The following is a 27,532-nucleotide window of genomic DNA, read 5'->3' as shown; positions in this document are numbered from 1 at the left end:
CCCACTACAGTTGTGCCGGCAGCAAACTTATAGATGGAGTTGGAGCCAAATTTTGCCATGCAGTCGCGTGTGTATACAGTAGGGGACTAAGTACGCACCCTTGCGGGGCTCTGGTATTGAGGACTATTGTGGAGGAGGTATTGTTGTTTATCCTTGTTGATTGTGGTCTATAGGTCAGAAAGTCGAGGATACAGTTGCAGAGTGAGGAGTCAAGTTCTAGCTTTTGGATCTTTGATATGAGCTGAGCTGCGATTATGGGTTTGAAACTTAATGTACCCAATTCATTTTTTCCAATTGAGGGGCACTTTAGCCTGGCCAATCCACCTACCCTGCACATCTTTGGGTTATGGGGCTGAGACCCACGCAGACACAGGGAGAATGTGCAAACTCTCACACCAACAGTGACCCGGGGCCGGAATCGAACCCGGATCCTCGGTTCCGTGAGGCAGCAGTGCTAACCACTGCACCACCGTGCCGCCCATCCTTCTCACTATTAACCAACCAACCAATTTCGTATCATCTGTGAACTTATTGATCAATCCTCTTACCTTCAGTCTGAACTTTTTATATAAACTACAAACAGCAAGTGCCCCATCACGGATCCCTGTGGAACCCCACTGCATATTGGCTTCCAGTCAGAAAAACACGCTTCGCTTTCTGCCACTCAACGATGTCCTTCATTTGTGTATCTGAACAATATAATTAAAAAATAAAAAATTTGAGTGCCCAATTCTTTTTTCCACTTAAGGGGAACACACGCTTCACTTTCTGCCACTCAATAAGCGATTTTCATTTCATTTCATTTGTGTATCTGAACAATATAATTAAATAATAAAAAATTTGAGTGCCCAATTCTTTTTTTTCCACATAAGGGGTAGTTTTAGCCTGGCCAATCCACCTACCCTGCACATCGCTGGGTTGTGGGGCGAAACCCACGCAAACACGGGAAAATGTGCAAACTCCACTCGGACAGTGATCCAGAGCCGGGATCGAACCTGGGGCCTTGGCGCTGTGAGGCTGCAGTGCTAACCGCTGCCCCACCGTGCTGCCCTCCGAACAATATAATTAACAAACCATTAACAGATTGCCCTTTCAAGAACAACTTTATTACACACACATTTCAAAACAAATTGAAGAGAAAGAAAATGGGGCTGGATTCTCCATAGCCTGACGCCAAAATCGGGATCGGGCGGAGAATGGATTCCGACGCTGGAATTGGGGCAGACGGTGTTTGCGATGCTCCGCCCTCTCCAGACCGGCGTCATCAGGACGCACGCAGTTGCAAGGTCTTTTGCTAGTCATTGGCCGGCCCACCCGCGATGATCCGTCCCCAATGGGCCGAGTTCCCGACAGTGGCCACGTGGTCTCAGCGGTTGGGAACCTGATGTGCCGGCTGTGGACAGTGTTCAGCGCCGCCACACTCGTCCGGGATTCGTGCCGCTGGCTGGGGGGCTTTTGCTCGGGGTGGGAGGACTGGTGGGAGGTGGCCAGGGGGTGGGCTGTGGGGTCGAGGTGGGCGGATTAGGGTTCCAGCACGGCGCCGTGTTTGGCGGCGCGACCGGTGCATGCCGTCAGCCCTGCGCATGAGCGGCCCGGGACCCGGCCGTTTTCTCCGCGAAGGGTTCATGTGCTAGCTCCTCACCAGTACTGGAATCGGTGAGGGGTTCATGCCGATTTTCCTGTTGTGAACCACCCGCAGATTCTCCGTTGGCACCAGCACTTAGCCGCTGGAACGGAGAATTCTGCCCATTCTTTTTCCCTCTTTCATTTAACCCATCGTAATACAGAATGTCCCTTTGTAAGATCTTCGACATGGTGCTGAAAAACAAACCCCAAAGGTTTGCTAGCTTAGACCATGCCCAGGACATCTGTATATGATTCACTGGGCCCCTCCCATACTGCTCACACCTATCTTCTACCCCCTCAAAAACACAACTCATTCTAGCCCTTGTGAAATGTGCCCGATGAATCACCTTTAATTGTGTGACTCTGAGCCTTGCACACGGTGAGTTGACATTCACCCTCCGCAGGGCTTCGCACCACCATTTGACCTTAATCCCCCTCAGCATTGCTGTGTCATCCGCCAGAATCCTCCCATAAATTCTGGAGGTACTCTCATAAATTCTGGAGGCACTCCCATAAATTCTGGAGGTACTCCCCTCTTCTGCCCCCACCAACGACTGTACCCTCTCCGTCAACGACAACCATGGCAACACCGGGAATGTCGGAAAAATCTTCCCAGCAAAATTCCAAACCTGTAAATATCTGAACCGCTCCGACTGCTCAAATCTGTACATCTCCGCTAACTCCTCCAGACTCTCAAACTGCCCTTCCAGGAATAAATCCCCCATTACTGATACCCCCTTATTATCTGAGGTGCTTTTACCACCTTTGTTTTCTTTCCTTCCCATAAACCTTGCTGTATAAGAATATTGATCCAGAAGATTGGCATGTGAAGCATTGCTAAAAATAACAGAGGGCAGCACGGTAGCACAGTGGTTAACTCTGTTGCTTCACAGCGCCAGGATCCCAGGTTCGATTCCCTCTTGGGTCACTGTGCGGAGTCTGCACGATCTCCCCGTGTTTGTGTGGGTTTCCTCCGGGTGCTCCGGTTTCCTCCCACAAGTCCTGAAAGACGTGCTTGTTAGGTGAATTGGACATTCTGAATTCTCTCTCTGTGTACCCGAACAGGCGCCGGAATGTGGCGACTAGGGGCTTTTCACAGTAACTTCATTGCAGAGTTAATGTAAGCCTACTTGTGACAATAATAAAGATTATTAAAAGATTATTATTACCTTCTCAATCACCCAAGCTGGAAACATGAGCGCACATTTCTATGGATTTAATTTCTTGATATTTTAATTGCCCTCTGAACTACCTCAGCTCAGCATGCTTCATAATAATAATAATCTTTATTATTGTCACAAGTACGCTTACATTAACACTGCAATGAAGTTACTGTGAAAATCCCCTATTCGCCGCACTCTGGCGCCTGTTCGGGTACAGTGAGGGAGAATTCAAAATGGCCAATTCACCTATCAAGCACGTCTTTTGGGACTTGTGCGAGGAAACTGGAGCACCCGGAAGAAACCCACGCAGACACGGGGAGAACATGCAGACTCCGCACAGAGAGTGACCTCAGCGGGAATTGAACCAGGGACCCTGGCACTGTGAAGCAACAGTGCTAACCACTGTGTTACCTTGCCACCCTGTGTCATAGTAGTCTGTTTTTTTTTCACCTAATTTTTTTTTCCAATTAAGGGGTAATTTAGTGTGGCCAATCCACCTACCCTGCACATCTTTGGGTTGTGGGGGTGAGACTCGGGGAGAATGTGCAAACACATTCACGGACGGTGACCTGGGGACGGGATTGAACAGAGTTCATGGCGCCTTGAAGCAGCAGTGCTAACCATTGCGCCATCGTGCTGCCCTGTACTCATGCCAGTTGAAGTTAAAACTAAGATACAGCAGCTTACTTTGCTGGAGAGTGTTTTTTGACTTAGTTCACAATCAACACTATTCTTACACACCAGTGTCTTAGCTATCTCTATAGATGTGCAAATACCCATCGCCTGTATAACAATGTTATTGCATTAAACTTGAACATTGTGATTGCCATTAAACTGTTACAACGTGATTAACAAGTCATAACCGTTTCCCCTCTTCTTTTAAATTAAAACTTTTGAAATCTCAAGAATAATCTTTCAAAAGATAGAAAATTAAATGTATTTTTTCCATCGATGCCTCACTTTATATTAAAACCAACCATTAATGGATCCCACATTCTCCCTTCTTTAAACAATGTTTATCATCTTTACTGTTATAATCCACCTGAATCCTACTGGCTGGGGTCAATTGATTTTCCCATTAAATGTTTTAAGTATATTGACAACTCAAGAATACAAAAGAATCAACATGCTAAAAACAGTCACGAAAATCAGTAAATAGCGACAAGGCACCAAAAAAATACAAGATCACAGCTCTCAAGCCAGCACCACCCCCCCCCCCCCCCCCCGAAGGGTAGCCCCACATCAGCGGGAAGGCGCCCAAACAAGCACCACAGACCACCGCAAAAGGATACACCGATGGTATGAGAGAGAGAAAAAACACATGCGCCCCTCCCAAGTGAAGGCACAGTTCCTGTAAACGAACCACCAGCTGCAAAGTCAGCATGCGGCCACCTCTGTGGAAAGGCACCCAAATGAGCAGCACTGACCCCCGGATAAGGACACACCGATACTGGACATGGCAGGAGAGAGAAGAAGAGAACTCCCTTTACAACAAAAAGACAAAATACAGAGCAGCCACAAGAAACTCAACAAACAATTAAGTACAAGGCAAAGACACCAGCACTCAAGCCAGCGCACGCTCCCCTCCCCATCCCACCCTCCTCCGGCTCTAGCAACAGCCCCACATCGGTGAAGAGGTGCTGGTAAGCAGCATAATCCACCAGAAAAGGACAGGCAAAGGGCGGTTGAGGAGAGAGAGAGAGAGAGAACCCCCCTCACTAGCACCAGGCAGGACCCCTCGACGCCCAGTGCACAGACGCAGGAAGGCTGCAACTGGTGGTCTCCCAGCTGCTAGGTGTAGAATAACAATACAGACCAAAAATGCAATAATAACCATACAACACCCCAACAATAAACATTCAGTGCAAGCAGTCTCAGTCCCAGACACCATCCAGTCCAAAACTGCAAAAACACGTCTGCTCTCCTCCACTTTCAACCCGGCAGCAGGCCAACCAAATCTGCTCCGTGCTTCTCTCCCAGCCGCAAAGCAGAAAGGCAGCCAGTGACAAATACAAGTTACAGGCATGGCAACTTCAGGCAGGCAAACTCCGACCTCTCTTTCCCCTGCAAGCAACTTCTCCATTCTACTGGCTGTAGCACCTTTCACCCTTGCCATAGTCCAGGCTTCAAAGTCCTGAAAAGGCTGCCAGCATTCAGAATAACACACCAAGTCAGGGAGCAGGGTTACAGCCAGAAGCAGCTGGAGCTCAGAGACAGACTCTCCTCCAACACCTCAGAGTGTGAGCTACTCAGGAGGAGTGTGAGCTCCCTCAATGAGGGGGGCTGGGAAATCATTAGCAGTTACACATGTATAAATAAAGATGGCCAGTGTGGTACCAACTAGTGAAGGAAGCAGTGGGGAACTACTGCTGCTGTGTGCAGATTGTTGTAAATAACGTTACTTTCTGTTGACGCTACAAACTTGTGCTGGATTCCTCGTGGCTCTCACAAAACTGGCGACGAGGATTAACGTTGGATAGCTGTCTATGCTGCTGTGGCCACCTCCTTGGACTTTTGTTGGACACAGGTTGGAAGTTTTTCTTTCTGTTGCACCATGCCTCTTTATGGACGTTTGGATGTCTTTGATGCTGCGCTGGAGAGTTGGAACCAGTACACACAACGAATGCGTTGTGACTTCCGGACGAATGACATCACTGAAAACAAATGGCAGGTGATCATTTTGCTAACCACCTGTGGTGCACATACCTTTGGGGTGATAAGCCTTACATACCCAGCCGCAGCTGACAGTAAAACGTTTGATGAACATGTGACTGTGGTGGGGCAACATTTTAACCCAACCGCGTCTGCGATAGTCCAACGTTACCAGTTTAACACTGCAGAGAGGACCCCTTGGAGAATCCCTTACTGAGTTCTTATCCAGGCTCTGCAGGATTGTGGAGTACTGTGAATATGTTGACACTTTCTTGGAGATGTTACAAGACCGTTTGGTTTGCAGCATCAAAAATGCGCCCACCCAGACGAAACCAAACCAATGTTGACTTTTCAACAGACCATCCAGATAGCGTTGTCCCGAGAGAACGCAGAATGGGAGGTGCAAGAGCTATTGGGAATGGAGGTGCATGCCTTGGGGCGCACCCACTTCCGTCCAAAAGCGTCTACCTGTACCCCCGCTGTACCTTGGGCAGGCCGGTGGCCGTCAGACGTTCCTCCCAAAAGTGATCCTTCTCCAGAACCAAAGGATGAGGAGCCATGTCAGTGGAGGACTTGTGGGTACTGACCCCGGCGTGGAGACCGGTCCTGGCTACGTCTGAGAGGCCGTTGTCCTAGCAGGAGTTGGGGCCAGTCCAGGGGCCGTACTTTACATTTGGATGAACCCGAGGGTGCTGCTCCTGAGGATGAGGAGACGGAGGACAACTGCCTGCAGCTGCATTGTGTGGCAGCCCTACGAGCAACCCCTATTAAAGTGACCGTATGAGTCAATGTTCACTCGCTTGCGATGGAGTTGGACACTGACGCAGCAGTCTCCGTGGTTGGACAGAAGACGTTTGACAGCATCAAGCGAGGTATCCAGTCCCTTGCATTGACTGATATACAAGCCAGGTTGGCCACCTATACGGGGCAACCATTGGACATTGCTGGGACTATGATGATCCCTGTCACTTACAGATGCCAGGAGGGGCTTTTCCTGCTCATTGTGGTGCATGGCCACAGGCCCAACCTGTTGAGTCGGGACTGGTTGCGCCAATAGCAGCTGCAACGGTAGCACATTCTTCAAACGCGCGGTAGCACAGTGGTTAGCACTGTTGTTTCGTAGCGCCAGGATCCCAGGTTTTATTCCCGGCTTGGGTCACTGTCTGTGCGGAGTCTGCACGTTCTCCCCGTGTCTGCGTGGGTTTCCTCCGGATGCTCCGGTTTCCTCCCACAAGTCCCAAAATACATGCTGTTAGGTAATTTGGACATTCTGAATTCTCCCTCAGTGTACCCGAACAGGTGCCGGAATGTGGCGACTGGGGCTTTTCACCGTAACTTTCACGTAACCGCAGTGTTAATGTAAGCATACTTGTGACAATAAAGATTACTAAAGATTATTAAAACCAGGTTCTGATGGTTTGACTGAGGTGCAATGATACCCAGAATTATTCCAGCCCCGTTTGGGGAAGGTGAAGATGAAAGAGGTATATCCCAGTGCGCCCGGTGTCTTACGCCTTGCTCGAGAAAGTAGAAGCGGAGCTCAGTCGTCTGGAGTTCCTGTGTATTATCAGGCTTGTCTGTTTCGCCGACTGGGCAGCGCCAGTTGTACTGGTCATGAAGCCAGATAACACGGAACACGGTTCGCTTATGCTGCGACTGAAAGTGAACACAGCTTCCTGGCTTGACTGATATCCCATGCCCCACATGGGAGATCGCTACGTGAAGCTCGCAGGAGGACCCTCATTCACGAAATTAGATAAGAGTTATGCCTATCTGAAGCTGGAGTTGGACCCTGCCTACCGACGATATGTTATTATCAATACGCACGGGTCTATATGAGTATATACGGTTGCCTTTTGGAGTGTCCTCTGCCTTTGCTATTTTTCAATGCGTCATGGAGAACATCTTGTGAGGGTTGCCATGTGTTGCCGTTTATTTAGACAACATCTTTATTCTGGGAGTTTTGGAACGAGAACATTTGGATAATTTGGAGGCTGTGCTTAAACGCTTTTCGGAGGTTGGAGTCCATTTACATCATGCAAAGTGCGTCTATCAGACAAAGGAACTGATCTACCTTGGTTATTGGGTGGACTGCGAAGGTTTGCACCCCGCTTATGGAGAAGGTGCGGGCGATCCAACAGGCCCCCACCCCGATAGACTCTTTGGGTCTTCATTCTTTTCTCGGACTCGTAAATTACTGTGGGATATTTTTCCCCAATCTAGCGACCATGCTGGCCCCTTTGCATCTTCTGGTGAAGAAGAACCACGCCTGGGTTTGGGGTTGTCCGCAAGAAAACACTTTTCAGCAGGTAACCATAATCCCGGTTTACTAACCTACTATTTTCCTGCAAAGCCTTAATCATCAAGTGTGATGTCTCCCCATATGATATAGGGGCCGTCCTGTCCCACAAGATGGAGAACGGAGCAGAGCGGCTGATAGTTTTCGCCTCCCGCGCGTTGACTGCAGCGGAAAAGAATTACGCAAAGGTGGAAAAGAATTACGCGCAGGTTGAAAAGGAGGGCCTGGCGGTGGTCTTTGCGGTGAAATGCCTCCACCAATATCGTAAGCCTCTGCTTGGGCTTTTCAGAGAGACAAGCCGATTCCGCCCTTTGCTTCCACACAGATCCAGCGCTGGGCTTTGCTGCTGGCTACCTACAGGTATTCTTTGGTGCATAAACCAGGGACTTAGATTGCTAATGCCGATGTGCTGAGCCGGTTCCCTTTGTCGACCGGCTCCTGTCGACCCCCACGACTGGTGAGGTGGTCGCTACCCTGAATTAAAAAAATACATTTAGAGTGCTCAATTCATTTTTTCCAATTAAGGGAAAATTTATCATGGCCAATCCACCTACCCTGCACATTTTTAGGTTGTGGGGGAGAAACCCACGCAAACACTGGGAGAATGGGCAAACTCCACACGGAGAGTGACCCAGAGCCGGAATCGAATCTGGGACCTCGGTGCCGTGAGGCAGCAATGTCACTGAGCTGCCCCGCAACCCTGAATTTTATGGACTTGTTGCCTGTCACGGCATCGCGATGCGTAAGTGAACCCAGACAGATCCTATCCAAGGTTCGGCACATAGTCATGTATGGTGGGCAGCAAGGACAACTCCTCGGCGAGTTGCGGGCATTTTCCTCCAAGCCGTCAGAATTTAGCGTTGAAGACCTTATCCTGTTGTGGGGGGCACACATGGTCATCCCAGATAAAGGACAGGAGCTGATACTAAAGGACCTCCATAATGGTCATCGAGGCGTGTCAAAAGTGAAAATGTTGGCACGGAGTTATGTCTAATGGCTAGGCCTCGACACCGACATTGAGAAGATGGCCCAATATTGCTCTGTTTGCCAAGAGCATCAGAAGCTTCCACCGGCCTTGCTCCTACATTACTGGGAATGGCCAGGCCGTCCTTGGGCGCGCTTACATGCAGATTTCGCCGGACCTTTTCAAGGATCCATGGTCCCCTTATTGATTGATGCCCGATCAAAGTGGCTGGAGGTGCATAGGGTGGCAGGACCAAGGTGCCGCGCAACCATCGAGGAGATGCGTTTATCTTTCAGCACACGTGGCCTCCCCGAGGTGCTGGTCACTAACAGTGGCATTCCTTTCACAAGTGAGGAGTTTGCGGGATTCATGAAGATGAATGGTATATGACATATTCGCACCGCTCTGTACCATGAGGTCCTACCAAACATTTATTCGGAATTATCCTTTATCCTCCAGGATAGTTTTGGCTATTCTTCCATCCGATGGTGGTGTGAATTCCATCTCTGGTGGTGAACTTTGTTTCGCCATTTCCCTGGTCACCAGACATAATGGAAAAGTATCTGGAAACTGTTCCTCTAACTGTTCTGTCTCCTTATCTTCCTTCTGACTCTGTAATCATGGGTGAAGCTAGAAACTTCACTCCTGCCAAAACATTCCCCAAAAGTAAGTCTATTTCATCCACTGGTAACATCTTAACCAAACTGACAACTACTGGACCTTATAATAAATCACACTCCAAGTATGCTTTATACAATGGAACTGGGATATAATCTCCACTTATCCCATTCATAACATCTTCACTTTCATTGAACTAACTGGAGGGAAAACCAAATACCTCGCCAGTAAGAGAGTTTGCATATCACTTGTGTCCCTTTAAAATAGTTATAGATTTGGCTACATTGACGAAAATGGGATGTTCTTCCACTTAGACAAAAACCCTGCATATCTCCCATCTAACACCTGCACTCACAGCTAGCTCGAGTTGCAGTTTGCCCAATATTATTTTCCACTGTTGTTCCCTTTTCAGAATCCTCCTTATGAACCTCAAAAATTTTCATGGACTTTCCTTGCAACTTCCAAGATGCTGAACAAACGTGTCACACTTTATTGCAATGGTAACACCTAGGCCTTTGAGTCTCAGCACCCTCAGTACCTTCCTTCCTGGTCAGAGGAGGAGTTGAGGGAGCATTCCCAGCTATCCATTTTTTACCTTGGCTATATGACTTCCTTTCACACTCTTCCACTTCCTATCCTTTTCAAAATTGTGGGGGTGACAGGACAAAGGTTTACCTTTATGGATCAGCTCTTAATCATTAACCGTTAATGCTGCTTGCATAGCAGTTATAACACTTTGGTTTTCATATGGGTTCTTATCATGGAAGGTAGTGAATTCTTCTAAGAGACTGATTTCTCTCTGAGTCTCATGGGTAGTTTCAACTCCCAATATTTGTATCCACCTATTAAGATTGTTCTGCTGAACCCTTTCAAATTCAATATAAGTCTATCCCAGCTGTTTCCTAAATTCCGAACCTTTTGACTGTATGGCTGCGTAACTAATTCGTATGCACTTAGAATAGCCTTTTTCGCGTTGTGGTAATCCTTAGACACCCCCTCTGACAGGGAAGCATAAACTCTCTTGTGAATTTACTTTTCATGGGTAATCTTCACTTTCCCTTTGGCAAGTCCATTTGGGTTGCTATTTTCTCAAATGCCACGTAGAATGCCTCTGTGTCCTTTTCCTCAAAGTTTGGTAGGGCCTGTACATGTTTAAACATATCCCACTGGATTCTGTACTAGGGTTAGGCTCTCCATTAGCTCTTGGCAGCTCTCCTTTAATTTCCAGCGCTTATTAGAATTTTAATTTCATTTTTTAAAAATTCCTTCTTATGCTTGCAGAACTGCAACCAAATTCTCTCCTGATTGTTTTCCCCACCAGTAAGTGCCTCTGATGCCATGCTATCTGGATACTTGCTTATGGGCTGTCCTGTCTTTCTAACAGACCCAAGCATTCAACCAATAAATCATATATCTCTGCTTTCCTAGTTTTAGGCGGCACCTCTACTTCCAATTCGCTTTCCGATTTGTCATGTGAGGGTCCCTTTAAGAAAAGTGTGTTTTATCAAATGGCTGCAGTGATGTCATTGTGTGGGTGGAGATGGGCTGTGATTCTGTCTTTTACTTTCATTTTGAGCTGGAAGCTGCTTTGTGGCTCTGAGTTTTTTGTTTTTGTTTTCAGTTGGGAGCTGCATTCAAACAAAGAAGGTGTATTTTTGGTCTCTCACTGCATGCTAAAGAATGTCTCCAGACCACTTGATAACTTCAAAGTAATACCTGTTTTCTGTAAGGAATTTAAACCTACAGTTTTTGTAGAAAAGGGTGTTTGGCTTATGGATGTTGTTCAGAAAGTTATGAAGGGTTACCTATAGAGTACTGTATATTTGGGGGGGTATTTGTGTTGGTAGTTAATAAGATGTTTACTGTGTGTTTATAAAAATGTTAACTGGATTCATAGAATAAACATTGTTTTGTTTAAAAATACTTAAGATCTCTGTTGCATAACACTTGGAAAGTGGGCCAAAATCTATTAAAAGTTGCAGGCCAGGTGAACTCCATGATATACTTTGGTGTTCTCTAAACCCTAGCCCATAATAAATTCAATTAATTTGTTTTTCAAAGCCCTTGTAAATAAACCAAAGACGTGCTCGACCTGAGGAAAGGCCTTAACAGCTTCCCGAGCCATGCTGTAATTCTATTACAAACCTGAAGCCTCTTTAATATATACTGTACCCCATATTGTCATATCCCAAAGGTCCCGTGACCGAACCCTCAAATTATGTCATGACATCCGAGGTTAATGCGCAGTCAATTCCAGCCCCACTAGATGTTGAGTCACAACACAAGTAAAATTAGATGTTATTTAAATTGGGGTCCTTGGCTGAGCCCAATACACTGCAGTCACCACATTTGTCAGTTAAATAACCTTTTATAATGTACAATGTTATAATTAAACTGACAGAATTCTATCTAATACACCTTTCCCCACTGCCGCTCCCTACCTATCCCTACTCCAGAAAAATCTACCTGACTACCTAATACTCCTTTCCCAAACCTCCCCTTCCTAACTCCCCCCACTCTCTCTCGCATATATATGCACAAACAAGCAACACAGAAGGGAATGGTTGGTTAAGAGGGAAATAAATTATGAATAAAATAAAAGAATTAAGGATCTTTGATGCACTGGGATGACTTGGGGTGACTTCCTAATTGCTTTTGAGAAGATTGTGGTGTGCCACGTTCTTGACAATTGACTGACTTATTAGGCCATTTCAGAGGGCTATTAAATGTTAATCACATTGGTGAATCTGGAGTAACATATAGGCCTGGCTGGTTAAGGACAGATTTACTTCCCTAAACAACATCAGCGAGCAAGATGGCTTCTTATGATAATCTGCTCGTTAAATGTTCACCAATACTGAATCTGGCCAGGATTCTCAGCACCCCACCTTGGGTGGAGAAGCTGGTGGAACAGAAAATCCAACGGGAGTTCCCAAATACCTTTTATGTTGACGGGATTTCCCGTTCAGATTGTCCCCAACTCCACCACTGGCGTAATGGAGTTCCAGCCATGAAAAATCAGGAACCTCCTTACTATACATTAGCGTTTCATCAATGGGCTTCCTTGCTCTTTTCGCTCACATAATTTCCTGACACCCCCCCCCCCCCCCCAACCGACATCATGTCATGTTGGCGGGGTTTACAACAGGTGCTGACAAATGGGGTTCTGGCAAAGGTAACCCGCCGGGGTAGGTAGAGTCCCCAGGTGGTGCACGGGCAGTGCCAGGGACGGGGCTCTTCTGTTGCAGAGGTCGGTGATGGGATTCCCCTGTGGGGTTGGGGGGGGTTTCCCTGGGTAGGAGGTCCCTGTTTCCGTGGGGGAGGGGGGGGCGGTTCAGTGTCCGAGGGGGGAACCTTTTTAAATAACATTTTTAAGGGAACCTCAGCCTCTTTTAAGGCAGAAATTCCAAAGCCCAGCCCACCCACCAGCGTGACATTATGGGACCGACCTCAAGTTTCTTTTTAACTAAGTGTCGAAAAATATGGCTGGAAAAGCTTACAGTGGAGCTGGTGGGCAGAACACCACTCTTCCTGTCTGAGTTGGTTAAAAAATAATAAAATTCCACCAGCTACCTTTTTTAGTTCCAGATTTATTTAATTATCTGAATTTAAATTCCCCAACTTGTGGAGTTTGAGCATGTGTCTCCGGACCGTTAATGCAGACCTCTGAATTACTGGTTGATTAATATAACCACTATGTTACTGTTTCCTTGAATAAGCAAATAAAAGCTACAACAAAAAGAGAACCCATTTTTGTAAGTGGCTTAAGGCTCGCTTTTCAGTCATTAAGCAGAAGGTGGACCCACCATACCCCTGTTTGTATTAGAATACAGCTGGGCATACTGAAGAGCTAGCAAAACAATACTAATGGTTGAATGCAATCTACTCGCACCTTGTATTATGTGGGTGTCTTTTTGCAGGTACCTATCCTATTCTACCTGATCTTCCAGCAATTGGAGGAAATGAGGGAGTAGGACAAGTTATGGATGTCGGCAGTAAAGTAACTAATTTGAAGCCAGGAGACTGGGTGATACCATCTGATGCAGGACTGGGTAAGTTTCTCTATTTACTTCACTTCAAAATGATGTGGCGAACAAGGAATAGGTTCAAATGGTGTGCTGCCACTGTTCGAAATCTACAGGCATAAAATTGATCACTTTCTCCGGTCTGTGATTTGCAATGACTAATATATGTAATTTATTGTTATATTGCTAAAATACGAGGTGTGCTTTCAAAGCTTTTCATCTTGCGCTCATCGGAACAGACGCCATACCAAATTTCAAAGGGAACAGCAATTTATACAGCATGGTTGGCAAGTGGACTCTGGTTGTCAAGCTCGTGCCACTGAAATGCTCAAGATCTGGTCTGTTCTTAAGTTGTATCAATGCACAGGAACTTGTTACATGATTGATTATTGAGAACGGAATATATAGGGACTGGTTTAGCACAGTGGGCTAAACAGCTGACTTGTAATGCAGAACAAGACCAGCAGTGCGGGTTCAATTCCCGTACCGGCCTCCCCGAACAGGCGTCGGAATGTGGTGACTAGGGGCTTTTCACAGTAACTTCATTGAAGCCTACTTGTGACAATGAGCAATTATTATATTATTATTATCTGAAATGCTAGCTGTAGGAGTTTTATAACCTCTCTGACTCCTGGATGGATCCTGCCTTGTTCAATAGCTCAAACTTCAAATTTCCTTTTGAGATCTTTTATTCACAGTCAGCAAGCCTCAGCCATCCATCCTAATGGTGAACACTAATGGCACTGGATGCCTTTATTGTTCATGTTTACACAGCTTGCCCGACCCCTTATCTGCATTTCAGCATGCTGAAAATATATTTGCTGGTTAACCCCCAGCCATCCCAATGGAACCTGGCCTGTTTACTTCCCTCTCCTGCATTTTCATCCCATTAATAGAGATGGTCGAACTTCCCTGCCACTCCTTGCATGCTGGGTAATTTTCCTAGCCATGACAGCTCCTCCAAAGAATATGACAGAATTCTCACCTCATAGCATTTAACATGCCCCTCAGAAGCATCTAACAGTGTTTCAGAGCACTCAATTACTTGGAATGCATTTTACACTATTTTGACCGCTGGCAGCAGTTACTGTTAGGATTGATTAGTTAATCCAGACATGCCAATCTGGAAAATTAGCAGAAGCAGAGCAAGTTTCAAAATTGCTGACAATTAAAATAACCCTGAATGCTGATCTATGCTACATGGTCCTGTGGAGAAAAAACTTGTCACAACTTGAGCTGTGGATATTCTAATACTTGCAGATTGGAAGCCTGTGCTACAATGAGTATTTAATTGAAAGCAAACTTGTCATTTGAAAATATAAAAACTGGTTTGTATGTAAATAACACGCGGCTGAGTGGAACCTGACAAACCAGTGTCAAAATCGAACACCAATGTAAAAAAGTAAGGGGCTCAAGGCTGGTTGTTCTGACCTATGTACAGTTTTCTTTTCTGTCGCTGTATAATACTCTACATGAGAAACACAACTCTTTTTCTTTTCTATTCTGTAACTTAGTTGAAACACCAATAAAAACATTTTTTTTAAAACAATACTACAACAGTAACAAAATAAAAACAACAATTCATAAAGCCCTCACTGTCACCGTAACCGTTACTGAGGTTCCATTACTATTTTACATTTTTAAAGTAGTGTTAATTTTTACTGTATTTAAAAAAAGTTCTCTTGGTTTTCGCAACTTTCTATGTTACATATTTCAGTTTGTACAATTAGTTTACAAGTTTCATAGTTTACAGATTTAATAGCCACAATGTGTTTGGGAAGGCAACTGAGGAAAGTCAGACGTTACACAACAAATATAGGCTAAAGTACAGTGAGAGAACATGCAAATAAATACAGATCATTATACATATGTACAGATACTTATTTCTCTCCCTTCCATGGCCGTGGGCCCCATACGGTTGTTCTGATTTGATTTGTTTGATTTATTATTGTCAAATGTATTAGTATACAGTGAAAAGTATTGTTTCTTGCATGCTGGACAAACAATACATACCGTACATAGGAAAGGAAGGAGAGACTGCAGAATATAATGTTACGGTGATAGCAAGGTGGAGAGAAAAGATCAACTTAATACGAGGTAGGTCCATTCAAAAGTCTGATGGCAGTAGGGAAGAAGCTGTTCTTGAGTTCGTTGGTACGTGATCTCAAACTTTGGTATCTTTTTCCTGACGGAAGAAGGTGGAAGAGAATATGTCTGGGGTGCGTGGGGTCCTTAATTATGCTGGCTGCCTTTCTGAGGCAGCGGGGCCTGCGGTCTTGGGCAGAGCAGGCTCCATACCAAGCTGTGATACAACCAGAAAGAATGTTTTCTATGGTGCATCTGTAGAAATTGTTGAGGGTCGTAGCTGACATGCCAAATTTCCTTAGTCTTCTGAGAAAGTAGAGTCGTTGGTGGGCTTTCTTAACTATAGTGTCGGCATGGGGGGACCAGGACAGGCTGTTGGTGATCTGTAAACCTAAAAACTTGAAGCTCTCGACCCTTTCTACTTCATTCCCATTGATGTAGACAGGGATATGTTCTCCACTACGCTTCCTGAAGTCGATGACAATCTCCTTCGTTTTGTTGACATTGAGGGAGAGATTATTGTCGTCGCACCAGTTTACCAGATTCGCTCTCATTCCTATACTCTGTCTCAACATTGTTTGAAATCCGACCCACTACGGTGGTGTCATCAGCAAATTTGAAAATCGAGTTGGAGGGGAATTTGGCCACACAGTCATAGATGTATAAGGAGTATAGTAGGGGGCTGAGGACACAGCCTTGTGGAGCACCGGTGTTGAGAATGATCGTGGAGGAGGTGTTGTTGCCTATCTTTACTGATTGTGGCCTGTGGGTTAGAAAGTTCAGGATCCAGTCGCAGAGGGAGGAGCCGAGGCCAAGGCCACGGAGTTTGGAGATGAGTTTCGTAGGAATGATGGTGTTGAAGGCTGAGCTGTAGTCGATAAATAGGAGTCTGACATAGGTGTCTTTGTTATCTAGGTGTTCCAGGGTAGAGTGTAGGGCCATGGAGATGGCGTCTGCTGTGGACCTGTTGCAGCGGTAGGTGAACTGTAGTGGATCAAGGTAATCCGGGAGGCTGGAGTTGATTTGTGCCATGACTAACCTTTCGAAGCACTTCATGATAATGGACGTCAGAGTCACTGGACGATAGTCAGTAAGGCATGCTGCTTGACTTTTTTTTGGTACAGGGATGATGGTCGTCTTCTTGAAGCAGATAGGGACCGTAGATTTTTGTAAAGAGAGGTTGAAGATGTCTGCGAATACCCCCGCCAGCTGATCGACGCACGACCAGAGTGCTCGTCCGAGTACCCCATCCGGGCCAGTGGCTTTCCGTGGGTTGACCTTCGAGAAGGCTGCTCTGACATCTGCAGTGGTGATCTCAGATACAAGTTCATCCGCGGCTTCTGGGGTGGAGGGCTCGCTCTCGCTGACCTCTTGCTCAAAGTGGGCATAGAATGCGTTGAGCTCATCAGGGAGGGGTGCGTTGGAGCCGACGATTTTTCATGCCTTCATCTTGTAGCCCGTTATGTCTTGCAGATCTTGCCATAGACGGCGGGGGATCCGTGTGGCTAGCCTGGGACTCGAGCTTGGTCCGGTACTGTCTTTTGTATCTTTGATGGATTTCCTTAGATCATATCTGGCTTTCTTGTAGAGGTCAGGGTCGCCTGACTTGAATGCCTCAGACCTAGACTTCAGCAAGCAGTGGATATCCCTGTTCATCCAGGGTTTCCGGTTGGGAAACACGCAGATTTGCTTCTTTGGCACACAGTCTTCTACACATTTACTAATGAAGTCAGTTACTGTAGTGGCGTACTCGTTCAGGCTGGTCGCAGAGTTTTTAAATACTGACCAGTCCACTGACTCTAAGCAGTCCTGTAGGAGATCATCTGATTCCTCAGACCAACAGTGCACGACTTTCTTTGATGGATTCTCCTGCTTCAGTTTTTGCTTAGAAGCCGGGAGCAGGAGCACAGCCTTGTGGTCAGATTTGCCGAAGTCTGGGCGGGCGATAGAGTGGTAGGCATGTTTGATATTTGTGTAGCAGTGGTCCAGGATATTTGGGCCTCTGATGGAACAGGTGACGTGTTGGTGGTAACTTGGTAGTATGCCCTTGAGCTTGGCCTGATTGAAGACCCAGCTACAATGAACAAGGCCTCGGGATGTTTCATTTCAAGGCTATTTGTGGTGGTGAACATTTCGTCCAGTGCGATTTTCACATTCGCATGAGGTGGGATGTAAACAGCCATCAGGATAACGAGCTGAACTCCCGTGGAAGGTAGAAGGGGCGGCATTTTAACGTCCGGTATTCTAGGTCCGGGGAGCAGAAACTCGTCAGTGTTGCTATATCTAGGCACTAGGAGGTGTTGATTAGGAGGCAGACCCCACCTCGCCTTGCCTTGCCTGAGGCCGCCGTACGGTCCATTCGGTGGATTGAGAAGCCCTCTGGTTGTAGGGCTCAGTCCGGTGAAGCAGGAGTGAGCCCTGTCTCCATGCTCCATGAAACAGAGCACACAGCAGTCCCTTAGTTCTCTTTGAAAAATGAGTCTGGCTTTAAGTTCGTCTAGCTTGTTTTCTAGAGATTGGACATTAGCTAGACATTAGGGGATGGAGGCTAGGCCAGTTACATGCTCCTCCTGTAGGATGTGGGTGGTGAGGGATACCACCGGTGTCCCCACTGACTATACCTGCGGGAAGTGCACCCAACTTCAGCTCCTCAAAGACCGTGTTAGGGAACTGGAGCTGAAGCTGGATGAACTTCGGATCATCCGGGAGGCAGAGGGGGTGATTGAGAAGAGTTACAGGGAGGTAACCACACCCAAGGTACAGGAGAAGAATAGCTGGGTTACAGTCAGGGGGAACAAAACAAACAGGCAGACAGTGCAGGGATCCCTCGTGGCCGTTCCCCTTCAAAACAAGTATACCGTTTTGGATGCTGTTGGGGGGGATGACCTACCGGGGGAAGACCCTAGCGGTCAGGTCTCTGGCACGGAGTCTGGCTCTGGGGCTCAGAAGGGAAGGGGGGAGAATAGAAAAGCAATAGTTGTAGGAGATTCAATGGTTAAGGGAATAGATAGGAGATTCTGTGGTCGCGAGCGAGACTCCCGGAAGGTATATTGCCTCCCGGGTGCCAGGGCCAGGGATGTCTCGGATCGTGTCTTCAGGATCCTTAAGGGGGAGGGGGAGCAGCCAGAAGTCGTGGTGCACATTGGTACCAACGACATAGGTAGGAAAAGGGGTGTGGAGGTAATAAACAAGTTTAGGGAGTTAGGCTGGAAGTTGAAAGCCAGGACAGACAGAGTTGTCATCTCTGGTTTGTTGCCGGTGCCACGTGATAGCGAGGCTAGGAATAGGGAGAGAGTGCAGTTGAACACGTGGCTGCAGGAATGGTGTAGGAGGGAGGGCTTCAGGTATTTGGATAATTGGAGCGCATTCTGGGGAAGGTGGGACCTGTACAAGCAGGACGGGTTGCATCTGAACCAGAGGGGCACCAATATCCTGGGAGGGAGGTTTGCTAGTACTCTTCGGGAGGGTTTAAACTAATTTGGCAGGGGAATGGGAACCGGATTTGTAGTCCAGCAACTAAGGTAGCCAATATTCAGGACGCCAAAGCATGTAATGAGGCAGTGGGGAAGGGAACACTGACAAAGGAGAGTATTTGCAGGCACGGAGATGGGTTGAAGTGTGTATATTTCAACGCAAGAAGCATCAGGAATAAGGTGGGTGAACTTAAGGCATGGATCGGTACTTGGGACTACGATGTGGTGGCCATCACGGAAACTTGGATAGAAGAGGGGCAGAAATGGTTGTTGGAGGTCCCTGGTTATAGATGTTTCAATAAGATTAGGGAGGGTGGTAAAAGAGGTGGGGGGGGGGTGGCATTATTAATTAGAGATAGTATAACAGCTGCAGAAAGGCAGTTCGAGGAGTATCACCCTATTGAGGTAGTATGGGTTGAAGTCAGAAATAGGAAAGGAGCAGTCACCTTGTTAGGAGTTTTCTATAGGCCCCCCAATAGTAACAGAGATGTGGAGGAACAGATTGGGAAACAGATTTTGGAAAGGTGCAGAAGTCATAGGGTAGTAGTCATGGGCGACTTTAACTTCCCAAATGTTGAGTGGAAACTCTTTAGATCAAATAGTTTGGATGGGGTGGTGTTTGTGCATTGTGTCCAGGAAGCTTTTCTAACACAGTATGTAGATTGTCCGACCAGAGGAGGGGCAATATTGGATTTAGTACTGGGTAATGAACCAGGGCAAGTGATAGATTTGTTAGTGGGGGAGCATTTTGGAGATAGTGACCACAATTCTGTGACTTTCACTTTAGTAATGGAGAGGGATAGGTACGTGCAACAGGGCAAGGTTTACAATTGGGGGAAGGGTAAATACGATGTTGTCAGACAAGAATTGAAGTGCATAAGTTGGGAACATAGGCTGGTAGGGAAGGACACAAGTGAAATGTGGAACTTGTTCAAGGAACAGGTGCTACGTGTCCTTGATATGTATGTCCCTGTCAGGCAGGGAAGAGATGGTCGAGTGAGGGAACCATGGTTGACAAGAGAGGTTGAATGTCTTGTTAAGAGGAAAAAGGTGACTTATGTAAGGCTGAGGAAACAAGGTTCAGACAGGGCATTGGAGGGATACAAGATAGCCAGGAGGGAACTGAAGAAAGGGATTAGGAGAGCTAAGAGAGGGCATGAACAATCTTTGGCGGGTAGGATCAAGGAAAACCCCAAGGCCTTTTACACATATGTGAGAAATATGAGAATGACTAGAGCGAATGTAGGTCCGATCAAGGACAGTAGCGGGAGATTGTGTATTGAGTCTGAAGAGATAGGAGAGGTCTTGAACGAGTACTTTTCTTCTGTATTTACAAATGAGAGGGGCGATATTGTTGGAGAGGACAGTGTTAAACAGATTGGTAAGCTCGAGGAAATACTTGTTCGGAAGGAAGATGTGTTGGGCATTTTGAAAAACTTGAGGATAGACAAGTCCCCCGGGCCTGACGGGATATATCCAAGGATTCTATGGGAAGCAAGAGATGAAATTGCAGAGCCGTTGGCAATTATCTTTTCGTCCTCACTGTCAACAGGGGTGGTACCAGGGGATTGGAGAGTGGCGAATGTCGTGCCCCTGTTCAAAAAAGGAACCTGGGAATTACAGGCCAGTTAGTCTTACTTCGGTGGTAGGCAAAGTAATGGAAAGGGTACTGAAGGATAGGATTTCTGAGCATCTGGAAAGACACTGCTTGATTAGGGATAGTCAGCACGGATTTGTGAGGGGTAGGTCTTGCCTTACAAATCTTATTGAATTCTTTGAGGAGGTGACCAAGCATGTGGATGAAGGTAAAGCAGTGGATGTAGTGTACATGGATTTTAGTAAGGCATTTGATAAAGTTCCCCATGGTAGGCTTATGCAGAAAGTAAGGAGGCATGGGACAGTGGGAAATTTGGCCAGTTGGATAACGAACTGGCTAACCGATAGAAGTCAGAGAGTGGTGGTGGATGGCAAATATTCAGCCTGGATCCCAGTTACCAGTGGCGTACCGCAGGGATCAGTTCTGGGTCCTCTGCTGTTTGTGATTTTCATTAATGACTTGGATGAGGGAGTTGAAGGGTGGATCAGTAAATTTGCAGACGATACGAAGATTGGTGGAGTTGTGGATAGTAAGGAGGGCTGTTGTCGGCTGCAAAGAGACATAGATAGGATGCAGAGCTGGGCTGAGAAGTGGCAGATGGAGTTTAACCCTGAAAAGTGTGAGGTTGTCCATTTTGGAAGGACAAATATGAATGCGGAATACAGGGTTAACGGTAGAGTTCTTGGCAATGTGGAGGAGCAGGGAGATCTTGGGGTCTATGTTCATACATCTTTGAAAGTTGCCACTCAAGTGGATAGAGCTGTGAAGAAGGCCTATGGTGTGCTCGCGTTCATTAACAGAGGGATTGAATTTAAGAGCCGTGAGGTGATGATGCAGCTGTACAAAACTTTGCTAAGGCCACATTTGGAGTACTGTGTACAGTTCTGGTCGCCTCATTTTAGGAAGGATGTGGAAGCTGTGGAAAAGGTGCAAAGAAGATTTACCAGGATGTTGCCTGGAATGGAGAGTAGGTCTTACGAGGAAAGGTTGAGGGTGCTAGGCCTTTTCTCATTAGAGCGGAGAAGGATGAGGGGCGACTTGATAGAGGTTTATAAGATGATCAGGGGAATAGATAGAGTAGACAGTCAGAGACTTTTTCCCCGGGTGGAACACACCATTACAAGGGGACATAAATTTAAGGTGAAAGGTGGAAGATATAGGAGGGATATCAGAGGTAGGTTATTTACCCAGAGAGTAGTGGGGGCATGGAATGCACTGCCTGTGGAAGTAGTTGAGTCAGAAACATTAGGGACCTTCAAGCAGCTATTGGATAGGTACATGGATTACGGTAAAATGATATAGTGTAGATTTATTTGTTCTTAAGGGCAGCACGGTAGCATTGTGGAAAGCACAATTGCTTCACAGCTCCATGGTCCCAGGTTCGATTCCGGCTTGGGTCATTGTCTGTGCGGAGTCTGCACGTCCTCCCCGTGTCTGCGTGGGTTTCCTCCGGGTGCTCCGGTTTCCTCCCACAGTCCAAAGATGTGCGGGTTAGGTGAATTGGCCAATGATAAATTGCCCTTAATGTCCAAATTGCCCTTGGTGTTGGGTGGAGGTGTTGAGTTTGGGTAGGGTGCTCTTTCCAAGAGCCGGTGCAGACTCAAAGGGCCGAATGGCCTCCTTCTGCACTGTAAATTCAATGATAATCTATGATTAATCTAGGACAAAGGTTCGGCACAACATCGTGGGCCGAAGGGCCTGTTCTGTGCTGTATTTTCTATGTTCTATGTTCTAGGAGTAAGCTAGGCAAAGGGGCTTTGGGGCCACGTTGTTTCACTCTTACCTGCAGGCCTGCACGTTTTCCTCGCTTCTTGGAGTGACTGCTTCTTTTCGAGCCTGGGAAACGGTGAGAGTATGCAGTGTTAAGGGAATAGTTGTGTCCAATGAGGTTATTCACTCTGGTCGGTGTGTGGATGGAGGATTTGTTGCCTTGCTTGCGGTTTCCGCGTCGGTAGGTGGGTCTGCGTGGTCGAGCGTCCGGGTCGCTGTTGGGCTGCGGTTTGTCTTCACAGGTGGATGTCCAGACCATGCTCCGGCGTGGATGGGGTGAAGGCTGGTAAGTGGATGACGTCTCTGGGATCGCGGTTGCGGATGAGGCGATGTGTGTTGGGGTCCGCAGCGTCCTTTCCAGATCGCAGTCTTCCTTCCGAGGACGGTGGATCTCTAGACCTGCAAGTAATTTAAAAGAGCAGTATTAGTGTTCTACCTCAGCTACCCTTCCTGGCGCTGGCCCCAGCGTATGTTGCTGCTCCCTCTGGCTCTCTGCTTGCCCTCCCCCCTTTTCCCCTTCCTTTATGCTCGGTGTCTTTTACTGTGCCTTTCTCCCTCTTCCACCCCCACCCCGCTCTACTGCTCGGTAGCTACGAACAGGTCTCGGAACAAGTTGGTGAACGGCTTCCATGTCTTGTGGAAGTCCTCCTCTGACCCGCAAATGGTGAATTTTATCTTCCCCAGTTTGAGGAATTCCAACAGGTCAGCCAGCCAATCTGCGGTTTTGGGTGGTGCCGCCAATCGCCAGCCAGGCATGATTCTTCGGACAATTAGGGAGGCAAAGGCTAGGTCATAGCCCCCCTCCCCATAAAGAGTTCAGGCTGGTCTGATACCCCGAAGACTGCCACTTTTGGGCTTGGCACCACCCTCACTCCCACCACCTTAGACATTGCCTTGAATAAGGTTGTCCAGATTCCGACCAGTCTGGGGCAAGCCCAGAACATGTGGGTATGGTTGGCCAGGCCTCCCTGGCACCATTCACATTTGTCATCTACCTCCAGGAAGAACATGTCCATTTGGGTTATGGTTAGGTGTATTTCATGTACCACCTTTAGCTGCATCAAGTTTAGCCCTGCACATGTGGAAGTACCTATGTAGTGCTTCGATCCAGTGTGCCGCCCCCGCCCCCACTTGCTCTATGCCCAATTCCTCCTCCCATTTCTCACTGATCTCGTCCAGGGGGATCGTACCTCCTCCAGCAGTCGCCCGTACAGGTCCCTACAATTCTTCTTCCCAGGCCACCTGCATCCAACAGTTCCTCAACCAGTGAGTGTCTCGGTATCTGGGGATATGCCATTGTTTCCCTGAGGAGAAAGTTCCAGACCTGTATGTACTACATCTCATTCCCTTTAGGCAGTTGGAAATATTCCGTGAGCTCCTCCAGGGTCGCTGTCTTCTGTGTACATGTCGCTAATTATCAGTGTCCCCTCGTCCTGTCTCCACCTTATGAATGTGGCGTCCATTGTTGCGGGTGTGAATCTGTGGCTGTTACAGATGGGGATTCTAATGGACATTTCAGTTTGGCTGAAGTGGTGTCTCATTTGATACCATGTTTGGAACCACTACCACTTTTTGAGTATTTGGTTTGAGGGGATGGGAGTGCGATTGTGATTAGTGCTTGGAGGGACGTCCCGATGCAGGAATCTCCTCCGTTCTCACCCATTCCGCCTCCGGCTCCTTCACCCATCCCTTCACTCTTTCTACCGTGGCCGCCCAGTGGTAGAACTGTAGGTTTGGGAGGGCCAGGCCGCCCATACTTCTTTTCCTTTGTAGGACCCCTGTTTTGGATCCTTGGGCGCTTACAGCCTCCCCCCTACATAAACACCATGATTAGTTTGTCCACATATTAAAGAAGGCATTGGGGATGTAGATTGGGTAGGATCTGAACAGGAAGAGGAACATGGGTAGTACATTCATTTTGATCGCCTGCACTCTCCCTGTCAGTGAGTGGAGTGTGTCCCACCTTTGCAGGTCCTTTTTAATTTCCTCCACCAGACTTGCCAGATTCCATTTAAAAACGCCTTGGTACCCCCACAATTTAGATAACGACACAAACACCCTCCACCTCAGAACATGTGTACGTGATTTGCCGGCTCTCGCCCAAACTCCTCAATCTCATCGCCCAACCCTTGAGAGAACGCACTCATCTTCGCCCATGTCAGATGTACCCTGTGCACCACCTTGAACTGAATCAAGTTCATCCTCGCGCAGGAGGAGGTGGTTGAATTCACCCTACGCATTGCCTCGCACCAGCCTGTTTACCCCCCTCCCCAACTCCTCCTCCCATTTGTTCTTGATCCTCACCACTTGTACTCCACACTCCCCCAACTACCCATATATGTCCCCAATCATACCCTTTCCCGACTCATCCGGGAGAAGCAGTCGCTCCAGTAGGGTGTATCCCAGCAATCTGGGAAACGCCTTCCACCCCTTTCATGCAAAGTCTCGCACCTACATGATTCTAAATGCGCCCTCCCTCGGCAACTCAAATCACCCGCAACAACTCAAATCTCCCGCTACTCCTCCAGTCCTGCAAACCTCCCTTTCAGATACAGGTCCCTCACCCTCACCAGTCCTGCAAACCTCCACTTCCCATCCATCTCCCCCAGCTTAAACCTGTGGTTCCCACACAGTGGTGTCAACACCGACATCCCCTCCAACTTAAAGTGTCTCTGCAGCTGGTTCCACACCCTAACCATCTAAACCGGGCTCTCCGTATACTTCCCCGGAGTTAATGGCAGTGGAGCCTTCAGACTGAATCCCCTAGAGGAGGACTCCTCCATCCTGACCCACTGCGCCCCTCACCATCACCTCACCTTCTCCACATTCGCTGCCCAATAGTAGTGCAGCAGTTTCGGGAGTACCAGCCCCCCCTTTCTGCCTCTGTAGCAGGGCTGTCTTTACCCTCGGCACCTTCCCCGCCCATATAAACTCCAAAATCACTGTCTCCAATTTCCGGAAGAAGGCCTTCGGGAGAGAAATTGGTAGGATCTGGAAAATGAGCAGGAACCTTGCAGCACGTTCATTCTTACAGCCCTGTCAGTGTCAGGTGTAATGTAGACCAACTCTTAAAACCCCCCCTAATAGCCGGGCGGCACAGTGGCCCAGTGGGTAGCACTACTGCCTACGGCACTGAGGACCCGGATTCGATCCCGGCTCCGGGTCACTGTCCGTGTGGAGTTTGCACATTCTCCCTGTGTCTGCATGCGTTTCACTCTCACAACCCAAAGATGTCACAACCCAAAGGGGCAGCACGGTAGCATAGTGGATAGCACAATTGCTTCACAGCTCCAGGGTCCCAGGTTCGATTCCCGGCTTGGGTCACTGTCTGTGCGGAGTCTGCACGTCCTCCCCGTGTGTGCGTGGGTTTCCTCCGGGTGCTCCGGTTTCCTCCCACAGTCCAAAGATGTGCAGGTTAGGTGGATTGGCCATGTTAAATTTGTCCTTAGTGTCCAAAATTGCCCTTAGTGTTGGGTGGGGTTACTGGGTTATGGGGATATGGTGGAGGTGTGGGCTTGGGTAGGGTGCTCTTTCCAAGAGCCGGTGCAGACTCGATGGGCCGAATGGCCTCCTTCTGCACTGTAAATTCTATGAAAAAAAAAAAAAAACGTCCCGTTAGGTGGATTGGCAATACTAAATTGCCCCTTAATTGGAAAAAAATAATTGGATACTATAAATTTTAGAAAAACTCCCCTAATCTCTTCCACCAATATTGTCAAATTCCACCTTTGCATCGTAGTCCATCACTCGTCACCTGACTCCCCAAGTACACAAATCTTGCCCTAGATACCTTAAATGGCAACATCCCGAAGTTGCTCCCCCCCCCCCCTGTCCCGCCGCATTTACCGAAAAACACCTCCCTCTTCCTAACATTTAACTTGTACCCAGAGAAGGCCCCGAATCTCTCCAATATTCCCATGATCCTACCCATACTCTCCAGTAAGTCTGACACAAACAACAGCAGGTCGTCCGCTTACAATGACACCTGGTGCTCCCTCTCTGCGTGGTCCATCGAACCTGCAGAGGTGCTATGCTCCCTCAATGGCCTGGAGTCTGGGGCAAGACCAGAACATGTGGGTGTGGTTGGCCAGGCCCCCCCCCTGACAATGCTTGCACATATATAATAATAATCTTTAGTATTGTCACATGTAGGCTTACATTAACACTGCAATGAAGTTCTGTACCGTCAGTGTCCCTCTGTCCTCCCTCCATGTCTCAAGTGTGGCGTCTATCCTCGCCGGTGAAAACCTGTGATTGTTGCAGGTGGGGGCCCCAATGGCCATCTCACCAAGTTTGAATTGGCACCGAAACGATTTGGGGATGAAGGTCAGGAGTGATCTGAACACGAAGAAGAACCTAGGCAGCATGTTAATTTTAACTGTACCCTTCCAGCCAGCAAAAGGGGGAGGGAGTGAGTCTCATCGCTGCAGGTACCTTTTCACCACCTCCACCAGGCTGGACAGGTTCCATTTGTGGAGCTTCTTCCAGGTGTGGGCCACTTGGATCCCCAGGTACCTGAACTTTTCTGGGTTACTTTAAACGACAGTTCCTCCAGCTCCGTTCCTCCCTCGCGGGAGTTTACCAGGAGTCCTGTTATCTTTTCCATGCTGGCTTGGAGGTTTGACACGTAGAGGAGCAGGTCATCCGCATAAAGTGAGATTCTATACTCTCTGCCCGCTCTCCGAATGGAATATTTAATTCAACATCTATTTTTTTGGATTATTTGGGAACTATTGTGGATTTATGCTGATACTTTTTCTCAAAATCAAATATGTTGTTTTATTTTCCTCTGTGATTGTCAGAATCACATAAGTGGCATTCTGCTTTCCCTCTTTAATCCTTGGTTCATCCTGGTAGTCTTCTATTCTTACTCCCCATTGCATGCATGAACAGCTCCCTCCTTCCCCTACAAACCATGTTGGAATTGTCCCTATCCTTCAACCCACCTCCAGCCCATCCATTCCTCCACGCTATCCCTCCCAGTTCATGCATGTATATTTATTCTCTCATAACCCCTCGCCTCTCTGGTATTCCCATTGAAAATTTGCTGCTATTCCATGGGATTTAATGCTGTAGGTAGGATTCAGGAGCATTATCGACAGGTGAAAATAGAGTGGTGCTGGTGGGTGGAAATTGTTGAAGTGGCACTAAATTTTGTCTGAAAATCCTCCATAAGACAATAAGACATAGGAGCAGAATTAGGCCACTCGGCCCATCGAGTCTGCTCCGCCATTCAATCATGGCTGATATTTTCTCATCC

The 27,532-nt window shown here is 47.5% G+C and overlaps 1 protein-coding gene across 8 annotated transcripts in view; it reads left to right on the top strand.

Annotated features, from left to right (window-relative positions):
• The window catches only part of mecr (mitochondrial trans-2-enoyl-CoA reductase), a 371,444-nt gene that overhangs the window by 18,955 nt on the left and 324,957 nt on the right, over nt 1-27,532 (top strand). For all 8 annotated transcript variants that reach the window (XR_011942141.1, XM_072500869.1, XM_072500867.1 and 5 more), the window contains exon 3: nt 13,243-13,374. Coding sequence is in view for 7 of the 8 variants with exons in the window: in XM_072500869.1 (XP_072356970.1) it covers nt 13,243-13,374 (132 nt within the window). In the remaining variant the exon portion in view is untranslated. The remainder of the gene's footprint in view (nt 1-13,242; nt 13,375-27,532) is intronic.

Source organism: Scyliorhinus torazame, chromosome 1 (genome assembly GCF_047496885.1).
Source record: "Scyliorhinus torazame isolate Kashiwa2021f chromosome 1, sScyTor2.1, whole genome shotgun sequence".
Lineage (NCBI taxonomy): Eukaryota > Metazoa > Chordata > Chondrichthyes > Carcharhiniformes > Scyliorhinidae > Scyliorhinus > Scyliorhinus torazame.
Note: the sequence above shows the minus strand (reverse complement) of the source record. Positions and strands in the feature narration are given on the sequence as shown.